This window comes from Pelobates fuscus, chromosome 1 (assembly GCF_036172605.1).
Source record: "Pelobates fuscus isolate aPelFus1 chromosome 1, aPelFus1.pri, whole genome shotgun sequence".
Classification (NCBI taxonomy): Eukaryota; Metazoa; Chordata; class Amphibia; order Anura; family Pelobatidae; genus Pelobates; species Pelobates fuscus.
The window spans coordinates 98,270,182-98,288,139 of NC_086317.1; the positions used below are offsets into that span (position 1 = coordinate 98,270,182).

At 44.4% G+C, this 17,958-nt stretch overlaps 1 protein-coding gene across 2 annotated transcripts in view; it reads right to left on the minus strand.

The window, feature by feature from the left end:
* Window positions 1-17,958, minus strand: part of SRPX (sushi repeat containing protein X-linked) — a 125,299-nt gene that overhangs the window by 59,157 nt on the left and 48,184 nt on the right. The window contains exon 2 of one of the 2 annotated variants that reach the window (XM_063444257.1): window positions 7,898-7,963. The exons of the other annotated variant lie outside the window; for it this stretch is intronic. Coding sequence (XP_063300327.1) covers window positions 7,898-7,963 — 66 coding nt within the window. The remainder of the gene's footprint in view (window positions 1-7,897; window positions 7,964-17,958) is intronic. 2 annotated transcript variants of the gene reach the window in all.

Consider the following 17,958-nt stretch of genomic DNA (forward strand, 5'->3'; position numbering starts at 1 on the left):
AGGGCTAAGAACATAAAAAAAAATAATGTATTCTCAGCCCAACATTATGAAGCTTTGTAAAAAAAAAGTAATTCACTTACCTGCAGAGCTTTAATAACAGCCTACTAGAGCACTGTATCTTTGAAGGGAACGAAAACGAGCGTTTTTTAGTCTAAATACCGCCAGAGGCGGCTCTCTAATTAGGCGGTTTAGGCGGCCGCCTAAGGCCTCGCGCTGTGTGGGGCCTCGCGGCCGCCTAAACCGCCATAGGGCAGACTGACATGTCGGGTCCTTGAGGACCCGACACAGGAGGGGGCCCGGCGGCTTCCCCTGTATGCCGCCGGGTGCGAGGCCCCTCCTGTCAGTCTGACCGGGAGAGCCAGCCTTCAGTCTGCAGCTCCGCCGGGTGTGAGCTGCAGACTGAAGTGTCTCGCGATCTCTAGCCAATCAGAGCGTTGCCGCGGGTTACCACGGCAACGCTCTGACTGAAGATCGCGAGACTTTCACCATGTGGTCTGCAGCTCTGCATCCGGCAGAGCTGCAGATCGCAGAGCCCACTGGACCACCAGGGAGTCTGATTGCCATCACTGGACCACCAGGGAGTCTGCCACCACTGGACCACCAGGGAAAAAGGTACCTGCCACCCACCCTGTCACCCCCCTCACCCAGTCACCCCATCTGCCGCCCTGCCACCCCACCTGTCACCCCCCTCACCCAGTCACCCCATCTGCCACCCCACCTGTCACCCCCTCACCCAGTCACCCCATCTGCCACCCCACCTGTCACCCCCTCACCCAGTCACCCCATCTGCCACCCCACCTGTCACCCCCCTCACCCAGTCACCCCATCTGCCACCCTGCCACCCCATCTGCCACCCCCTCACCCAGTCACCCCACCTGCCACCCCATCTGTCACCCCCCCTCACCCAGTCACCCCATCTGTCACCCCCTCACCCTGCCACCCCATCTGCCACCCCCTCACCCAGTCACCCCATCTGTCACCATGCCACCCTATCTGTCACCCCCTCACCCTGTCACCCCATCTGCCACCCCCTCACCCTGCCACCTCACCTGTCACCCCCTCACCCTGCCACCTCACCTGTCACTCCCTCTCCCTGTCACCCCATCTGCCACCCCCTCACCCTGTCACCCCATCTGTCACCCTGTCACCCCATCTGCCACCCCCTCACCCAGTCACCCCATCTGTCACCCTGTCACCTCACCAGTCACCCTGCCACCCCATCTGCCACCCCCTCACCCTGTCACCCCACCCTGCCACCCCCTCACCCAGTCACACCATCTGTCACCATGCCACCCCATCTGCCACCCCACCAGTCACCCCCTCACCCTGTCACCCCATTTGCCACCCTGCCACCACCCTCACCCAGTCACCCCATCTGTCACCCTGCCACCCCACCTGTCACCCCCCTCACCCAGTCACCCCATCTGCCACCCCACCTGTCACCCCCCCTCACCCAGTCACCCCATCTGCCACCCCCTCACCCAGTCACCCCATCTGTCACCCTGTCACCTCACCAGTCACCCTGCCATCCCATCTGCCACCCCCTCACCCAGTCACACCATCTGTCACCATGCCACCCCACCTGTCACCCCCTCACCCTGTCACCCCATTTGCCACCCTGCCACCACCCTCACCCAGTCACCCCATCTGTCACCCTGCCACCCCACCTGTCACCCCCCTCACCCAGTCACCCCATCTGCCACCCAGTCACCCCATCTGTAACCCAGCCACCCCACCTGTCACCCCACCTATCACCCCTTCACCCTGTCACCCCATCTGCCACCCCCTCACCCTGTCGCCCCATCTGCCACATCTCTCACCCAGTCACCCCATCTGTCACCCAGACACCCCACCTGTCACCCCCCCTCACTCAGCCACCCCACTTGTCACTCTCCCCACCCAGCCAACCCACCTGTCACCCTCCTAAACCAGTCACACCACCTCACACTGTCACCTCCCTCCCCCTGCCACCCATCTGTCACCCCCTCACTTTGTCACCCCCCTCACCCTGCCACCCCACCTGTCACCCCCTCACCCTGCCACCCCCCTGTCACCCCCTCTCACCATGCCAACCCCCTGTCACCTCCTCTCACCATGTCACCCCCTCTTACTCTGTCACTCACCCTGTAACCCCCCCACTGTCACCCCCCTTACGCTGTCACCTCACCCTGTCACCCCCCCTCACCCTACCACCCCACCTGTCACCCCCCCTCACCTTGTCACACCACTCACCCTGCAACCACCCCACCTGTCACCCCATCTGCCACTCCCTCACCCAGTCACCCCATCTGTAACCCTGTCACCCCCCTCACTCAGCCACCCCACCTATCACCCACTCACCCTGTCACCCCATCTGCCACCCCCCTCACCCTTTTCCCTATCTGCCACCCCCCTCACCCAGTCACCCCATCTGTCACCCAGACACCCCACCTGTCACCCCCCTCACTCAACCACCCCACCTGTCACCCCCTCACCCAACCACCCCACCTGTCACCCTCCTAAACCAGTCACACCACCTCCCTCCCCCTGTCACCCCTCACTTTGTCACCCCCCTCACCCTGCCCCCTCACTTTGTCACCCCCTCTCACCATGCCAACCCCCTGTCACCTCCTCTCACCATGTCACCCCCTCTTACTCTGTCACCCACCCTGTGACCCTCCCACTGTCACCCCCTTATGCGGTCACCTCACCCTGTCACCCCCCCTCACCCTGCAACCACCCCACCTGTCACCCCCTCACCCTGCAACCACCCCACCTGTCACCCCATCTGCCACCCCCTCACCCTGTCACCCCATCTGCCACCCCCTCACCCAGTCACCCCGTCTGTAACTCTGTCACACCCCTCACTCAGCCACCCCACCTATCACCCCCTCACCCTGTCACCCCATCTGCCACCCTGCCACCCCCTCACCCTGTTGCCCCATCTGCCACCCCCTCACCCAGTCACCCCATCTGTCACTCAGCCACCCCACATGTCACCCCTCCTCACTTAGCCACCCCACCTGCCACTCTCCCCACCCAGCCACCCTACCTGTCACCCTCCGAACCCAGTCACACCACCTCACACTGTCACCTCCCTCCCCCTGCCACCCACCTGTCACTCCTCTCTCACCCTGCCACCCCACCTGTCACCCCCTCACTTTGTCACCCCCCTCACCCTGCCACCCCACCTGTCACCCCCTCTCACCATGTTACCCCCTCTTACTCTGTCACCCACCCTGTGACCCCCCCACTGTCACCCCCCTTACGCTGTCACCTCATCCTGTCACCCTACCTCACCCTACCACCCCACCTGTCACCCCCTCACCCTGTCACCTCCCTCACCCTATCACCCCACCTGTCACCCCTCTCACTCTGCCACCCCACCTATCACCCAGCAAACCCACCTGTCACCCCCTCTCACCCTGCCACCCCACCTGTCACCTTCCTCACCCATTCTCACCATGCCACCCCACCTGTCACCTCCCTCTCATCCCCTCTCACCTTGTAACCCCCTCACCCTGTTACCTCCCTGTCACCCCTTCTCACCCAACCTGTCACCCCCTCACCCTGTCACACCACCTCTTACTCTGTCACCCACCCTGTGACCCCCCACACTATATCACCCCCTTTACTCTGTCACCTCACCCTGCCACTCCCCAAACAATATGTCACCCCCTCTCAGCCTGTCACCCCACCTCACATTGTCAGCCCCTGTCATCCCCTCTCACCCTGTCACTCCACCTCACATTGTCAGCCCCTAACACTATGTCATCCCCTCTCACCATGTCACTCCACCTCAAATTGTCAGCCCCTAACACTGTCACCCCACCTCACATTATGTCACCCCACCTCACATTATGTCACCCCACCACACACTGTCACCCCACCTCACATTCTGTCAGCCCATCACACTCTGTCACCCCCCTTTCACTCTGTCCCCTCCCTCTCACACTAATGTCACCCCCCTCTTACTCTGTCACCCCCTACACAATGTCACCCTCCCTCTCACACTAGGTCTCCCACCTCTCACAGTAGGTCTCCCTCTCACACACTAGGTCTCTCACCTCTCACATTATGCCACCCCTTCACACTGTCACCCCCCCTACACAATGTCACCCTCCCTCTCACACTAGGTCTCCCCCCCTCACACACTAGGTCACCCTCCTGTCACCCCCTCTTACTCTGTCACCCACCCTGTGACCCCCCCACACTGTCACCCACCCGTACTCTGTCACCTCACCCTGTCGCTCCCCACACACTGTCACCCCACCTCACACGTTCACCCCCTCACACTAAGTCACCCACCCTCTTATTCTGTCACCCACCCTCTTATTCTGTCACCCACCCTCTTATTCTGTCACCCACCCTCTTATTCTGTCACCCACCCTCTTATTCTGTCACCCACCCTCTTACTCTGACACCCCCCTCTTACTCTGTTACCCACCTTCACTATGTCACCCTCCCTCTCACTCTGTCAACCCCTTTACTAATGTAACCCTCTCACACTGTCACCACCCTCATACTATGTCATTTCCCCCACACACTCTGTCACCACTCTCTAGGCACACTGACACCCCTCCATACACACGGTCTCTCCCTCCGCACACACGGGCACCACTCTCTGCACTCGGGCACCTCCCTTCATTCTTACTGTCAACCCTCAACACTCTGGCACCCACCTCCATACACTTTGGCACCCTCCTGCTCATTTACACTCACCCTGCCACAGTTACCCCTTTACTCACCCTGTCACCCCCTGAAGGCAATAATTATACACACTGTCATAAAATAGCTCCGCCATAAACTCAGTGCCAAAGGCCACAGGCAGTACACAAACATACACATGCTCAGAGAAACATACATACATACATATACAAGGATACTCACTGTCAGACACACATTCTCAGGCACACAAAGGTAGACAATGCAACAATGTATACATCAACTGCTATTTTTTCAATAATGGTGTTAGTGGGGGCCTCATGTATGAGTCTCGCCTAAGGCCTCGCCAAGTCTAGAGCCGCCACTGAATACCGCCATTTCAAATTTCCCGCTCTGCCCCTGTAAAGGATCGCACATGCTCACTTGGTCTCGAGATCGCGAAACCGCCATTTTGGATATGGGCAAAATTCACTCTGAGTCCGGTCGAACGCATTGCGCATGCGCGAGCGTCTTACCTTCATGCTGATCGTCTGATCGAGGTCTGCATCACACACAGGACGCCAGAGGATTCCCACAGCCTGTGGAACTAACCACCCAGGCTCCCAGGGGTTCCCAACTCCGTGGAGAATGGGCTACATGTGCCTGGGCTTCCTGAGGAGGGAGGCTGACCTCCACAGGGACAAGACCATATCAAACATGGTCAGGTGAGCAAAAAAAAAAAAAATTATCCAGATAAAACTGGAAAAAAAAATAAAAAACTGTCCTAGGGCTAGGAGGACAGGAAAAGACTGAGGTGTGGAGGATACTGGGGTACCTTATATACTGGGGGAAGGTAGGCTTAATTGTTTGATTGTTTGTGTTTCCTGTCCTGAGGGTTAGAGGGAGGAGCTAAACCCATATGTTAAATGCTGCCATGATTAGCCAGGAAAAATTGTATTTTCAAAAAATGTTACACCTCTTTATTTCTTTTCGCTCGTTTTATCCATTTTTTGTTAAGAAAAAAAGAGATCTATATTAGGGATGCACCGAAATTTCAGCTGCCGAAATGTTCGGCCGAAATTGGGCCTATCCCATTTCGGCTGAAAATGGATAAATATCTGCTGAAAATTACACCCATGTCATGCTCCTGGGGTGGGTGATCAGGAGCGCGCGGTGTGTTAGTGATCGGGAGCAATATATGGGCAGTGTGTGTATAGTGATATTATATCATTATGGGCATTGTGTATATAGAGTTATATTATAACATTATGGGCAGTGTGTGTATAGTAATATTAGATCATTATATGGACAGAGAGTGTATAGTGATATATCATTATGGTCAGTGTGTATATAGTGACATTATAACATTATGGGCAGTGTGTGTATAGTGATATATTATATGGGCAGTGTGTGTATAGTGAGATTATATCATTATTGGCAGTGTGTGTATAGTGATGTTATATCATTATTGGCAGTGTGTGTATAGTGAGATTATATCTTTATTGGCAGTGTGTGTATAGTGATATTATATCATTATGGTCAGTGTGTGTATAGTGATATATTATATGGGCAGTGTGTGTATAGTAATATTATATCATTATGGGTAGTGTGTGTATATTGATATTATATCATTATGTTGGCAGTGTGTGTATAGTGATATATCATTATGGGTAGTGTGTGTATAGTGATATTATATAATTATATGGGCAGTGTGTGTATAGTGATACTATGTCATTATGGGCAGTGTGTGTATAGTGATATTATATCATTATGGGTAGTGTGTGTGTAGTGATATATAATTATATGGGCAGTGTGTGTATAGTGATACTATGTCATTATGGGCAGTGCGTATAGTGACATTATATTGGCAGTGTGTGTGTAGTGATATTATATAATTATATGGGCAGTGTGTGTATAGTGATACTATGTCATTATGGGCAGTGCGTATAGTGACATTATATTGGCAGTGTGTGTATAGTGATATATCATTATGGGCAGTGTGTGTATAGTGATACTATGTCATTATGGGCAGTGCGTATAGTGACATTATATTGGCAGTGTGGGTATAGTGACAAAATGTTTTCCTTTTTTAATGTGGTGTATATAATAATTTATGACTGGTAACCTCAGTAGTATAATATGTAATATGAAAAGATCCCTTATTATTTATTTTATTGGCTTGTAGTTTTTCGATTTCGTTTTTCGAACTCATTAAAAAGTCTAATATTAATACAATTATAGAAAAAACTATTTTAAAATCATTTGGAGAAAAAAAGTCATTTTCGTTTTTTCGGCCAAGGGCATTCTGAATTTTCGGTTTTGATTTCGGCCCAGGATTTTCATTTCGGTGCATCCCTATTATACAGACAACATGTCTGAAGATTGTGATTCTACATGATTTTAAGACCGTAGAATATATAAGAAGTAGTGGTACATGAAGTAGAAGTATATGTACACTATGTATAGTTATAATTTTTTATTATTAGGTCATCTAATATTTATAATAAGTTATTTCTTTAGTCGTGCAGAGTTTTTTGTATTGTATGAGCCCATGCAATTCAGATTTTTTTAGGCCATGCAACTACACACAAAATGTTTTGGCAGGATTTCAAAAACAAAGAATAAAAATAGGTTGCTAGATAAGGTCGTGCGAGACCAGAGACACTTGTCAAAACTAGGGACCAGTGTGTATCACTGTGTTAAATCTCGAAAACTCTATACAGTAGAATAAAAATATATTTACAAAAACTTAAAAAATAGGCTGCTAGTATCATCTGCCCACTGGCAATTAATGACGATACCATTTGCATCATGGTTAACAGCAATATATACAGTGGAGATATTTTTATAAAAAACAATGCACAATATTACTACGAATAGTTAACATTCAGATATGTGATTGTATTGTATAGTTCTAAAACATCTTTACATGTGTGCTTATATTTTGCAAAGTAGGGGGAAAAAAAACCTTCTTGACCCCCCCAAAAATTCATATTTTGCATATGGAGAAAAACTTGAATGAAACCCAAAACTATTCATTTATGCAAATAATAAAAATTTTTTTAAAAAATACTTACCTGCGCTTTGGGATGTTCCTCATTTAAAATCTCACATTGACGTGAGACATAAGGAGAGATGAACATATTAAGAAATTGAATTCATTGACATTTAGATGGGTTTATAGGCAATTAGAAGTAAGTCAGTTAAGCTGAAAGTACTGGCAGTAATTTATATTACAGAAAATAATGGCATGCAGATTAGGCAAAGCATTCACCTGTGTTGGTATATCTATTGCGTGCATAAATATCCTCATCATCTTCCAGTGGTGAGTACCCCGATCCTACAATAAAGCAGAAAAACAAAAAAATGCAAATAGCAAAGAAATAAAAAAGAAATGAGGAAACTGTGTAGACAGCAGGTGTGCAGATTAAATGAATGTGGAAAGCATCCATTCTAAGAAGTGAGAGAGCAGTCTGAAGTGCATTACCTCCTAAGGCTATATTTAAGCGTGTAAAAGAAGTAAACAAAGCATACGAGATGGCTGTGATCTCATGTAGGGTGGAATGCTAAAACTCAAATACTTTTTTTATTGCTGTTGTTTCGTCGTATTCCATTTCATATTTGTATATGGTCTGCCTACATACATTTTAAGTGACAGTCTCTATAGCAGGAGTGCCCAATAGGCAGATCCCCAGGTGTTTCAAAACTAAAGCTACCATAATACTTAGTCATTCTGAGTGGTAGTTCTACAAAATCTGGGGATCTACCCTTTGGGCACCCCTGCTCTATAAGAAGACGTGGTTGTTTGTATTAACAATAACATTTTTGATATTAACATGCATGTGTCATATGTATATGACAGGAATTGACTGACAGATGGGAACAGGAGAACCCTCATCCAAGCTGTTCTCCTGCACTTCTTCACACCAGCTGCAATGATTGAGCTGCTGTGACTCTTGCCCTTCCAAAAGGAATATAGAATATAGAAATGAAGTGACAACGTGCCCGCATTACAAGGGGGAGCATTCCCGTTTGGTTTGATCAGGTAGGAGTTGGAAAGGAGAAAGTATGAAAGTGGTTGTTACATATGAACCTGACATAATGATGGCTTGATAGCACTGGAATGGGGGAATTAATAGCTTCTATGCGATGCAGTTTATCGTTGACCTTTATGATAATTTATATATTAATTGCTTTAAAATTATAAATACAAAAAAGTTAACCTCTCATAACAATTTCACTTTAATGTTAGAACTGCTTAGGATAGATAACATATCAGATATGTCACAAAATAAAAGGAGTTCCCACATCCATTATCCTTGAGTACAAATAAAGGTCTTTGGGGCAGGTCTCATTTAGGATCATGGGTATATGTCTTCCTAACAAAACATGTAAAGCTGCTTTGAGATACACATGGGATCTACTGACTTGTATAAGACTCGGTGATTTACTAAAGTCAAGGCAGCAGGCCTCCAACTTGGCCCTTAGTGAACAGGGTAAGTATGATGAAATCATGACTGAGCTTATGTAACTAATGTGATTATCAGATCTGACTGCGGGGAAGAAAATTGGATGTTTGATGGTAAAAAGTTCTAAATTATTGAACTAACAGGGGCTTAACCACTACAATGTGTGTTTCACGTCCTGTTGTGTCGCAAAACAGATGCTTTATAAATGGAAACATTACACTTCTTGACTTCACAATTCTTAACAGTAGTAGCAGAAGACACTGGTTAATATACTTGACAGAAAGCATTGCTTGTTGGCAAACGACAGACCGCCCATCGTTTGTGTAGCTTAGTAGGCATTGTTATTCACAGTCATCTGTGTCACTATGTAAGTTGTACAGCAGCATTGCTGAAACAAGCACTTACATATCATAATAAAAGCAATACACACAGTGACTCATGTTATCGCACGTTAGAATCGGCATTTCATAAATGTGTTACATTTTAAATTTAAAAAAAACAAACATCAATGCAAAACTTGTAGACCTCAAATGGCTTGAATACGATGGACCATGATGCTTATGAAGCAATTCACGAAGAGCTTATATACTGATGCCCCACTCATTGATAGACATAAAGACAACAATCTCTCAAAAGTGAACAATCTCATTGTATTGGACAGTGACAATTTATCAGCTTTATGGGGGACTCTTGCTGTGTGTTTTTTTTTCTGTTATGTACATTGTATACATTTATAGTGTGATACAGGTTTAAAATTGCAGTGAGCTGATCTGTAAACATTGTGCATCTTCTCCAACAGTCACAACTCAGAAATAAAGGTATGCTTATACACATTTAGGAAGTGGAGAGTATGACATTGTGGTGAGTAGTTATATTGAGTAATGTAAGGGGTAGAAGCCAATAACAGATGTTGAATGCAGTAGGAGACAGCAAAACATGACAAGATGTCAGACAGACGTGCTCACACCTGCTCTCGAGAGTGAAGCAGGAAATGGTATCAATACTTTCATTAATCTAGTTGCACTTGAAAAACAGTTCACTTTATACCTAAGGGATTTAGAGCTATATTAATTTTCTGGTGATAGACAGAAAGGGAGACTTCAGGTACCGACACACATTGCTATGCTATATTTTTGCAAGTTTGAATTTTTTGTTTTGTTTTTCTCAAAGAAAAAATACTATGTTTTGGGGAATGCAAAACTACACGAGCCTTGTCTCCTCACCACAGAAAAAAAAATCTTAATTAAATATATGTACAAATCTGCCATTTAAAGCACTTAGCTATCTGAACTACAAGCAAATTACATCAGAAGGAGAGGACATCCAGGGAGATACATAGTAAGGATATCACCACCTTTATTAATAGTAGATCATTCAGTACTGTCTCTGGCTGAGCTGTGTGCATACATTTGGTAAGGAAGTCTTTTTCTGGAGTGAGGGGGTGTGGCTATGGAGGCAGGCTTATGGTTCAGAATTCTGCAAAACATTCTGACCCTCTGTTCCTGTGTGTCCAACCTGTCTGGTTACAACTACATGTCTGTTCATCCACCCACTGTAAAGCGCTGCGGAATTTGATGGCGCTATATAACTATCATAATAATAATAAGTACATGTCCAACAGAACAACATGTATCCAATGTGAGAAAGATGCAACATTGTATCTGATTTGATTACTGCCAATCTGAGCCAGGGGAAACCCTCGGCCATGTGGTACCTGATTGAACATGTGAAAATGAAGGGTAAAATGCCAAAGGAGTTTTATGTAACATAAATGTGATCTGTATACTGCTCCTGTAGGTCCTAAACTGTGCCTTCAAGGTGACCTGAGCTATAAGCAATATCTAGCTGTATCTAGGGAGCGGTAGACACAGATATCAGAATGTTCAAGTTACCATATGGTATTAAAACAAAGAGAAGAGTCTGCGCTCAATAACAGTAAAAGCTGCAACCCTAATTAGGGAATCCCACAAAACCCTAAAAACAAACTGGAAATGAAACAACGGGGGGAAAGGGCTGCGCTAAAAAGTAGTAAAATACAGTGTAAACCAGACCGGATGGTCACAATCTGATAATAATGGAAAACGTAAGTCTCTTACACCAGGTAAAGAAATTGTCTTATGGAAAAATATATATATCTTTGAGGAGAGTCTTTGCAGATAAAAAAAAAAAAAAAAAAGAGTATACAATAAAAAAGTAGTAGTAGAAATGGTAAAAATGAATAAAAATTGGATGAATAAAAAAATAGTCTCACTGATATAGCTTGGTGGGATATCTGTACAGTCCTCAGGAGTTGATCCGTCCGGGGAGTAGGATGATCCGTATATGTGGAGACAAAATAGGAGACACGACAAACTGCCAATAGTGAAGAATTGCGGCTCCAAGGGTAAAATGAGAAAATAATATAATAATACACTCACAATAGTATGAGCTTTGGACCAGCTCTGGACTTATAGGCGTTGCAGCGGTATGATCCCCGCTACCAGGATATACTTGAGAAGACGTCTGGCGATCCAACCTTGGTACTCCGGAATGTATAGGAAACAACAATAGTGCTCTCAGTAGGTAGGGTATGTGAAGTAACAGTAAATGAAATATACTTACAAATATAGAGCAGGAAATACTGCTCTATTAATAGGGCGCTGGTGGAATAATCCCCACCTGGGATTTCTTTGGATCAGGATCCGAGTATGAGAGGTAAAAATAGTAGTGATTGTAGAATAAAATAATATAATAATATTAAATAATAATATATATGTAAAAAATATGTATATAAAAAATATATATATATATATAAAAAGAAAAAAATATATAATAAAAATAAAATATAAAACTGCCAGGAATAATAAAATAGTATATCAAATAAAGTAGGAGTTGGTCCTATAAAGAAGGTAACCAAAATCACTTTAATATTTAAAATACACAATTTAAAACCATTAACGCGTTTCACCTAAACAGGCTTTTTCAAAATGGTAATATAGCATTAAACCTGGCAAGATACAGTATATATAAGACAATGTAAATTGTTAAAATTTGCGCCAAAAAATGATTGGCCAATCAGAAAAACACTTAGACTAAAACACTGTTAGACCTTAAATAAGTTAAAAACGAATGTGCATACAAATGGTCATAGGTAATATATACATGAAGAAACATAGAAATATAGAAAACGAAGCTTATAATATAAAATTAAAATTATTGGACTTGTGTCACATGACCGGACTTGGGGTGTATGGGAAATGTAGTATCTGAGCGCTATGCGCGGGGTATGCGCCCCTCCCCGTGAAACTTTTACCCGCCGGCACTACTATGGAGCTAAGCCTCATGGGGCTTGTAGTAGTGCCGGTCAGATGTGCGCACGCACGGGGGGGCGGAGACCTGGAGGCGGAGACCGGGAGGCAGCTCGCTGGGTAGATTAGCAACGAGCTGCTTCCTCAAGGGCACAGTACGGGTGCCTATATGGAACAAAATACTAGACGGCGAAAATAGCCGTCAAAGGGGAGGGGAGAGGGAATAGGAAATGTTAGCATAAATAAAATAAACATGAAAATGAATACCATAGTTCAAAACTATGGGTAAAATTAGTAACAATGAAAGAATGGAAGAATGATAAAAGTATAACCAGCTAGAGTCTAAAAAATAAAAATGAAATATAAAGTAAAACAGTATAATCATAAAAAATTGTATAATCATAAAAAATTGTGCAGATCAAAGTCTGCATTTAAACCTTGAGGTGAGAGGGTCTGTAACTTATAGACCCACTCCATTTCTGTTCTTCCTAAGACATTTTTAATATCTCCCCCTCTCCAGGGTAAAGTGCATTTTTTTATCCCCATACATTTTAACAATTTAGGGTCTTTATTATGGTTAATAAAATGTTTGGATACTGTATGATTTAAGTATCCATTTTTGATGTTTCTACAATGTTCGCTCAACCTGATTTTCAGGCACCTTGTGGTCATTCCAACGTACTGGAAGCCACAAGGGCATTCGAGCAAATAAATTAAATTTTTGGTATTACAGGTAATAAACTCTTTGATATTATACACAGTGTTAGTCTTATTTGAAACAAACTGAGTCACCCTAGATGCAAATGTGGGATCTGTGGTTTTGCATACAATGCATGTTTTACATTTGTAGAACCCTTTAGTTTGCGGAAAGAAGGATACAGGGTTTTTCTGTACAATAGTTTTAGTAAAATTCGTGGTTAAAATCGATCTAAAATTGGGAGCTCCTCTAAAAACTATATTTGGTTTTTCGGGAATAATTTTGTTAAGTTTATCGTCTTGTTTTAAAATATGCCAGTGTTTTTTAATAATTTTTTTAATTACACTGCTTTTGTTATTGTAGTTAAAAGTTATAGGGAGGGATATGGATTCGTTTGTATTTTTGGTTTTGTATGTTAGAAGTTCACTCCTATTTTTGTGTTTGATCAAATTAATATTTTCTAATAAGTCGGTCTCTGAGTAATTTTTTTCGATAAATTTGTCTTTTAAAATATTTGCTTGCTCATTAAAATCATCTAATTCGGTACAGTTTCTGCGTAGCCTTAAAAATTGGCTTCTAGGAGCACTGTCGAGCCAGGGTTTGTAATGGCAGCTGTTTCTGTCAATTGCAGTGTTTACGCAGACTTTTTTGAAGAAAGTTTTCGTGTGGATCTGCCCGTTTTTGACAAATATATTTAAATCTAAAAAGTTAATTTGTACTTTGCTAAATTCATGGGTTAAAATTATGCCTCTATCATTTTTGTTAAGATCATGAATAAAAGAAATAAGACTATCTTCGGATCCATTCCAGATAAAAAACAGGTCATCAATATATCTAAAATATGAGACCAGGTTTGCCCTTAGCTTGTCTCCATCGTATATAGCTGAGGACTCCCAGTCTGCCATAAATAAATTGGCATAGCTAGGGGCAAACCTGGTACCCATAGCGGTTCCTCTTTTTTGGAGATAAAACGAGTCGAGGAACCAGAAATAGTTGTTTTTTAAAATAATATTGATACCATCTAATATAAAATCAATTTGTATTTCAGAGATCCTTTTTTCTTTTGTTAAAATGTTTTTTATCGCTTGACAACCTATATTGTGTGGTATGATTGTATATAATGATTGCACATCACAAGTTACTAGAATAAAATTTGGGTCCCATTTAAAATGACTTAAAAAGTTTAAAAGAGACATAGAATCTTGTAAATAGGATTTCATTTGTTTAACAGCAGGTTGAAGAAGAGTGTCTAAGTATTGAGAAAGATTGCAAAGGACAGAACCTATACCCGATACTATTGGTCTCCCTGGGGGTTTATTCATGTCTTTATGTATCTTGGCGAACATTGTAGAAACATCAAAAATGGATACTTAAATCATACAGTATCCAAACATTTTATTAACCATAATAAAGACCCTAAATTGTTAAAATGTATGGGGATAAAAAAATGCACTTTACCCTGGAGAGGGGGAGATATTAAAAATGTCTTAGGAAGAACAGAAATGGAGTGGGTCTATAAGTTACAGACCCTCTCACCTCAAGGTTTAAATGCAGACTTTGATCTGCACAATTTTTTATGATTATACAATTTTTTATGATTATACAATTTTTTATGACTATACTGTTTTACTTTATATTTCATTTTTATTTTTTAGACTCTAGCTGGTTATACTTTTATCATTCTTCCATTCTTTCATTGTTACTAATTTTACCCATAGTTTTGAACTATGGTATTCATTTTCATGTTTATTTTATTTATGCTAACATTTCCTATTCCCTCTCCCCTCCCCTTTGACGGCTATTTTCGCCGTCTAGTATTTTGTTCCATATAGGCACCCGTACTGTGCCCTTGAGGAAGCAGCTCGTTGCTAATCTACCCAGCGAGCTGCCTCCCGGTCTCCGCCTCCAGGTCTCCGCCCCCCCGTGCGTGCTCACATCTGACCGGCACTACTACAAGCCCCATGAGGCTTAGCTCCATAGTAGTGCCGGCGGGTAAAAGTTTCACGGGGAGGGGCGCATACCCCGCGCATAGCGCTCAGATACTACATTTCCCATACACCCCAAGTCCGGTCATGTGACACAAGTCCAATAATTTTAATTTTATATTATAAGCTTCGTTTTCTATATTTCTATGTTTCTTCATGTATATATTACCTATGACCATTTGTATGCACATTCGTTTTTAACTTATTTAAGGTCTAACAGTGTTTTAGTCTAAGTGTTTTTCTGATTGGCCAATCATTTTTTGGCGCAAATTTTAACAATTTACATTGTCTTATATATACTGTATCTTGCCAGGTTTAATGCTATATTACCATTTTGAAAAAGCCTGTTTAGGTGAAACGCGTTAATGGTTTTAAATTGTGTATTTTAAATATTAAAGTGATTTTGGTTACCTTCTTTATAGGACCAACTCCTACTTTATTTGATATACTATTTTATTATTCCTGGCAGTTTTATATTTTATTTTTATTATATATTTTTTTCTTTTTATATATATATATATATTTTTTATATACATATTTTTTACATATATATTATTATTTAATATTATTATATTATTTTATTCTACAATCACTACTATTTTTACCTCTCATACTCGGATCCTGATCCAAAGAAATCCCAGGTGGGGATTATTCCACCAGCGCCCTATTAATAGAGCAGTATTTCCTGCTCTATATTTGTAAGTATATTTCATTTACTGTTACTTCACATACCCTACCTACTGAGAGCACTATTGTTGTTTCCTATACATTCCGGAGTACCAAGGTTGGATCGCCAGACGTCTTCTCAAGTATATCCTGGTAGCGGGGATCATACCGCTGCAACGCCTATAAGTCCAGAGCTGGTCCAAAGCTCATACTATTGTGAGTGTATTATTATATTATTTTCTCATTTTACCCTTGGAGCCGCAATTCTTCACTATTGGCAGTTTGTCGTGTCTCCTATTTTGTCTCCACATATACGGATCATCCTACTCCCCGGACGGATCAACTCCTGAGGACTGTACAGATATCCCACCAAGCTATATCAGTGAGACTATTTTTTTATTCATCCAATTTTTATTCATTTTTACCATTTCTACTACTACTTTTTTATTGTATACTCTTTTTTTTTTTTTTTTTTATCTGCAAAGACTCTCCTCAAAGATATATATATTTTTCCATAAGACAATTTCTTTACCTGGTGTAAGAGACTTACGTTTTCCATTATTATCAGATTGTGACCATCCGGTCTGGTTTACACTGTATTTTACTACTTTTTAGCGCAGCCCTTTCCCCCCGTTGTTTCATTACCATATGGTATTGGTATATTTGTCAGAGGTGCTGTTTCAGCATCATAATAGCATATAGCAATTGGAGGATAGAAAACATAGTGTGGGGCGTGGCCGAGCGGTGGAACGGAATGGCCGCATAATCACATCGCTACTCCGAGCACGCCCGTGAAGCCCGAGAAAGCTGACCCTGCTCCCCGAAATGGGGAAACATTCAAAGACCGGGAGCACCCCTAAACCCTCTGAGACCCGCCAGGCGCTGGTAAATTCCTCCATGCGGCAATACTTAGCCGCAACGCCGGACCCAAACTCCCAGGCGGCGTCTGAGGCCTACTCACAGTCAGAAGCCTCCACTCCTAACTCCCACTCCCCAGACCGGAGTGAAACCATGGCGACCCCGCCGGCAGACTGGCTTAACCTGCTGAAGGCACTACCCACCCGAGCTGATCTGACCAACGCCACCACGGCCCTTCAGACCTCTATCAGGGCAGACATTCAAATGATGAGAGCGGACATACAGGGCATAGCTGACCGCATGGCCCAAATTGAGGCTGACCACGACAACCTAACCGCGGCACAGGCGGCCCATTCAACGGCCCAGTCACATCAACTGACCCAAATGCAGGCCATGGCACGCCACGTTGAAGATCTGGACAACAGGGGCAGCAGAAACAACCTGCGGATACGCGGCCTCAGAGAGGGAGAAGAAACACCCGCACAACTGATAACCCTCATCTCTAACATACTCAATGGCCTCTTGGGACGCCCGGGTGAGTCTCCCATTGCGTTCGTCCGGGCTCACGGAGCACTGAGACCCAGAGGCCCGCCTGATGCCCCTCCACGAGACGTGATCTGCTGCCTAGAAAACTATGCTCTGAAAGAAGAAATTTTACATGAGGCCCGCAACAGAGGTGAGCTCGACCACGACGGTCACCAGCTTCAACTATACCCAGACCTCTTTCCAGCCACCCTTGGGTACCGCAGGGCTCTGAAACCGCTTACTAGAACATTGACCGCCCAGAAAATAAGATACAGGTGGACCTTCCCGACAGGCCTGATCGCACACACGACGAGCGGCCCTAGACCAATACGCACGGCGCAAGACCTACAGGACCTCACAACTGAACTCCACCTGCCACCACTTCACCTGAGATGGCCAGACCCGCTGGACTTCTATAATGGCCCACCACCGCCACCACAAGACCAGCCACAGCCGCAGAGACGATCCAGGACCCGAATGGAAACCGTGAGACCGGCCGGGGCAACCCGCTAGCTATGCCAGGCGACCCCGAGGCTGCGAAAGGACACAAAAGACACGTAACTATAATCACACACACCGGGGCAGACAACCCCACACACACGAGCCATGCACATAGATCTTACAATCCACGGTCTACTGAGATCCTTGGGGTGGGTATCGGGACATGGGGGAAAGGGAACAGGCCTGCACCGCCACAAAAGAATTTCTGACTCTTTCCAAGCCTCCAGCTATGAGGTTTTTGGTGATCACGAACTGGCATGTGACTGCACTGACATTTTGGGGAGGGGGGTGAGGCGGGAGGCAACGGCTAAATGGCTGAACAGGTTATGGAAGGGGGATATCACCAC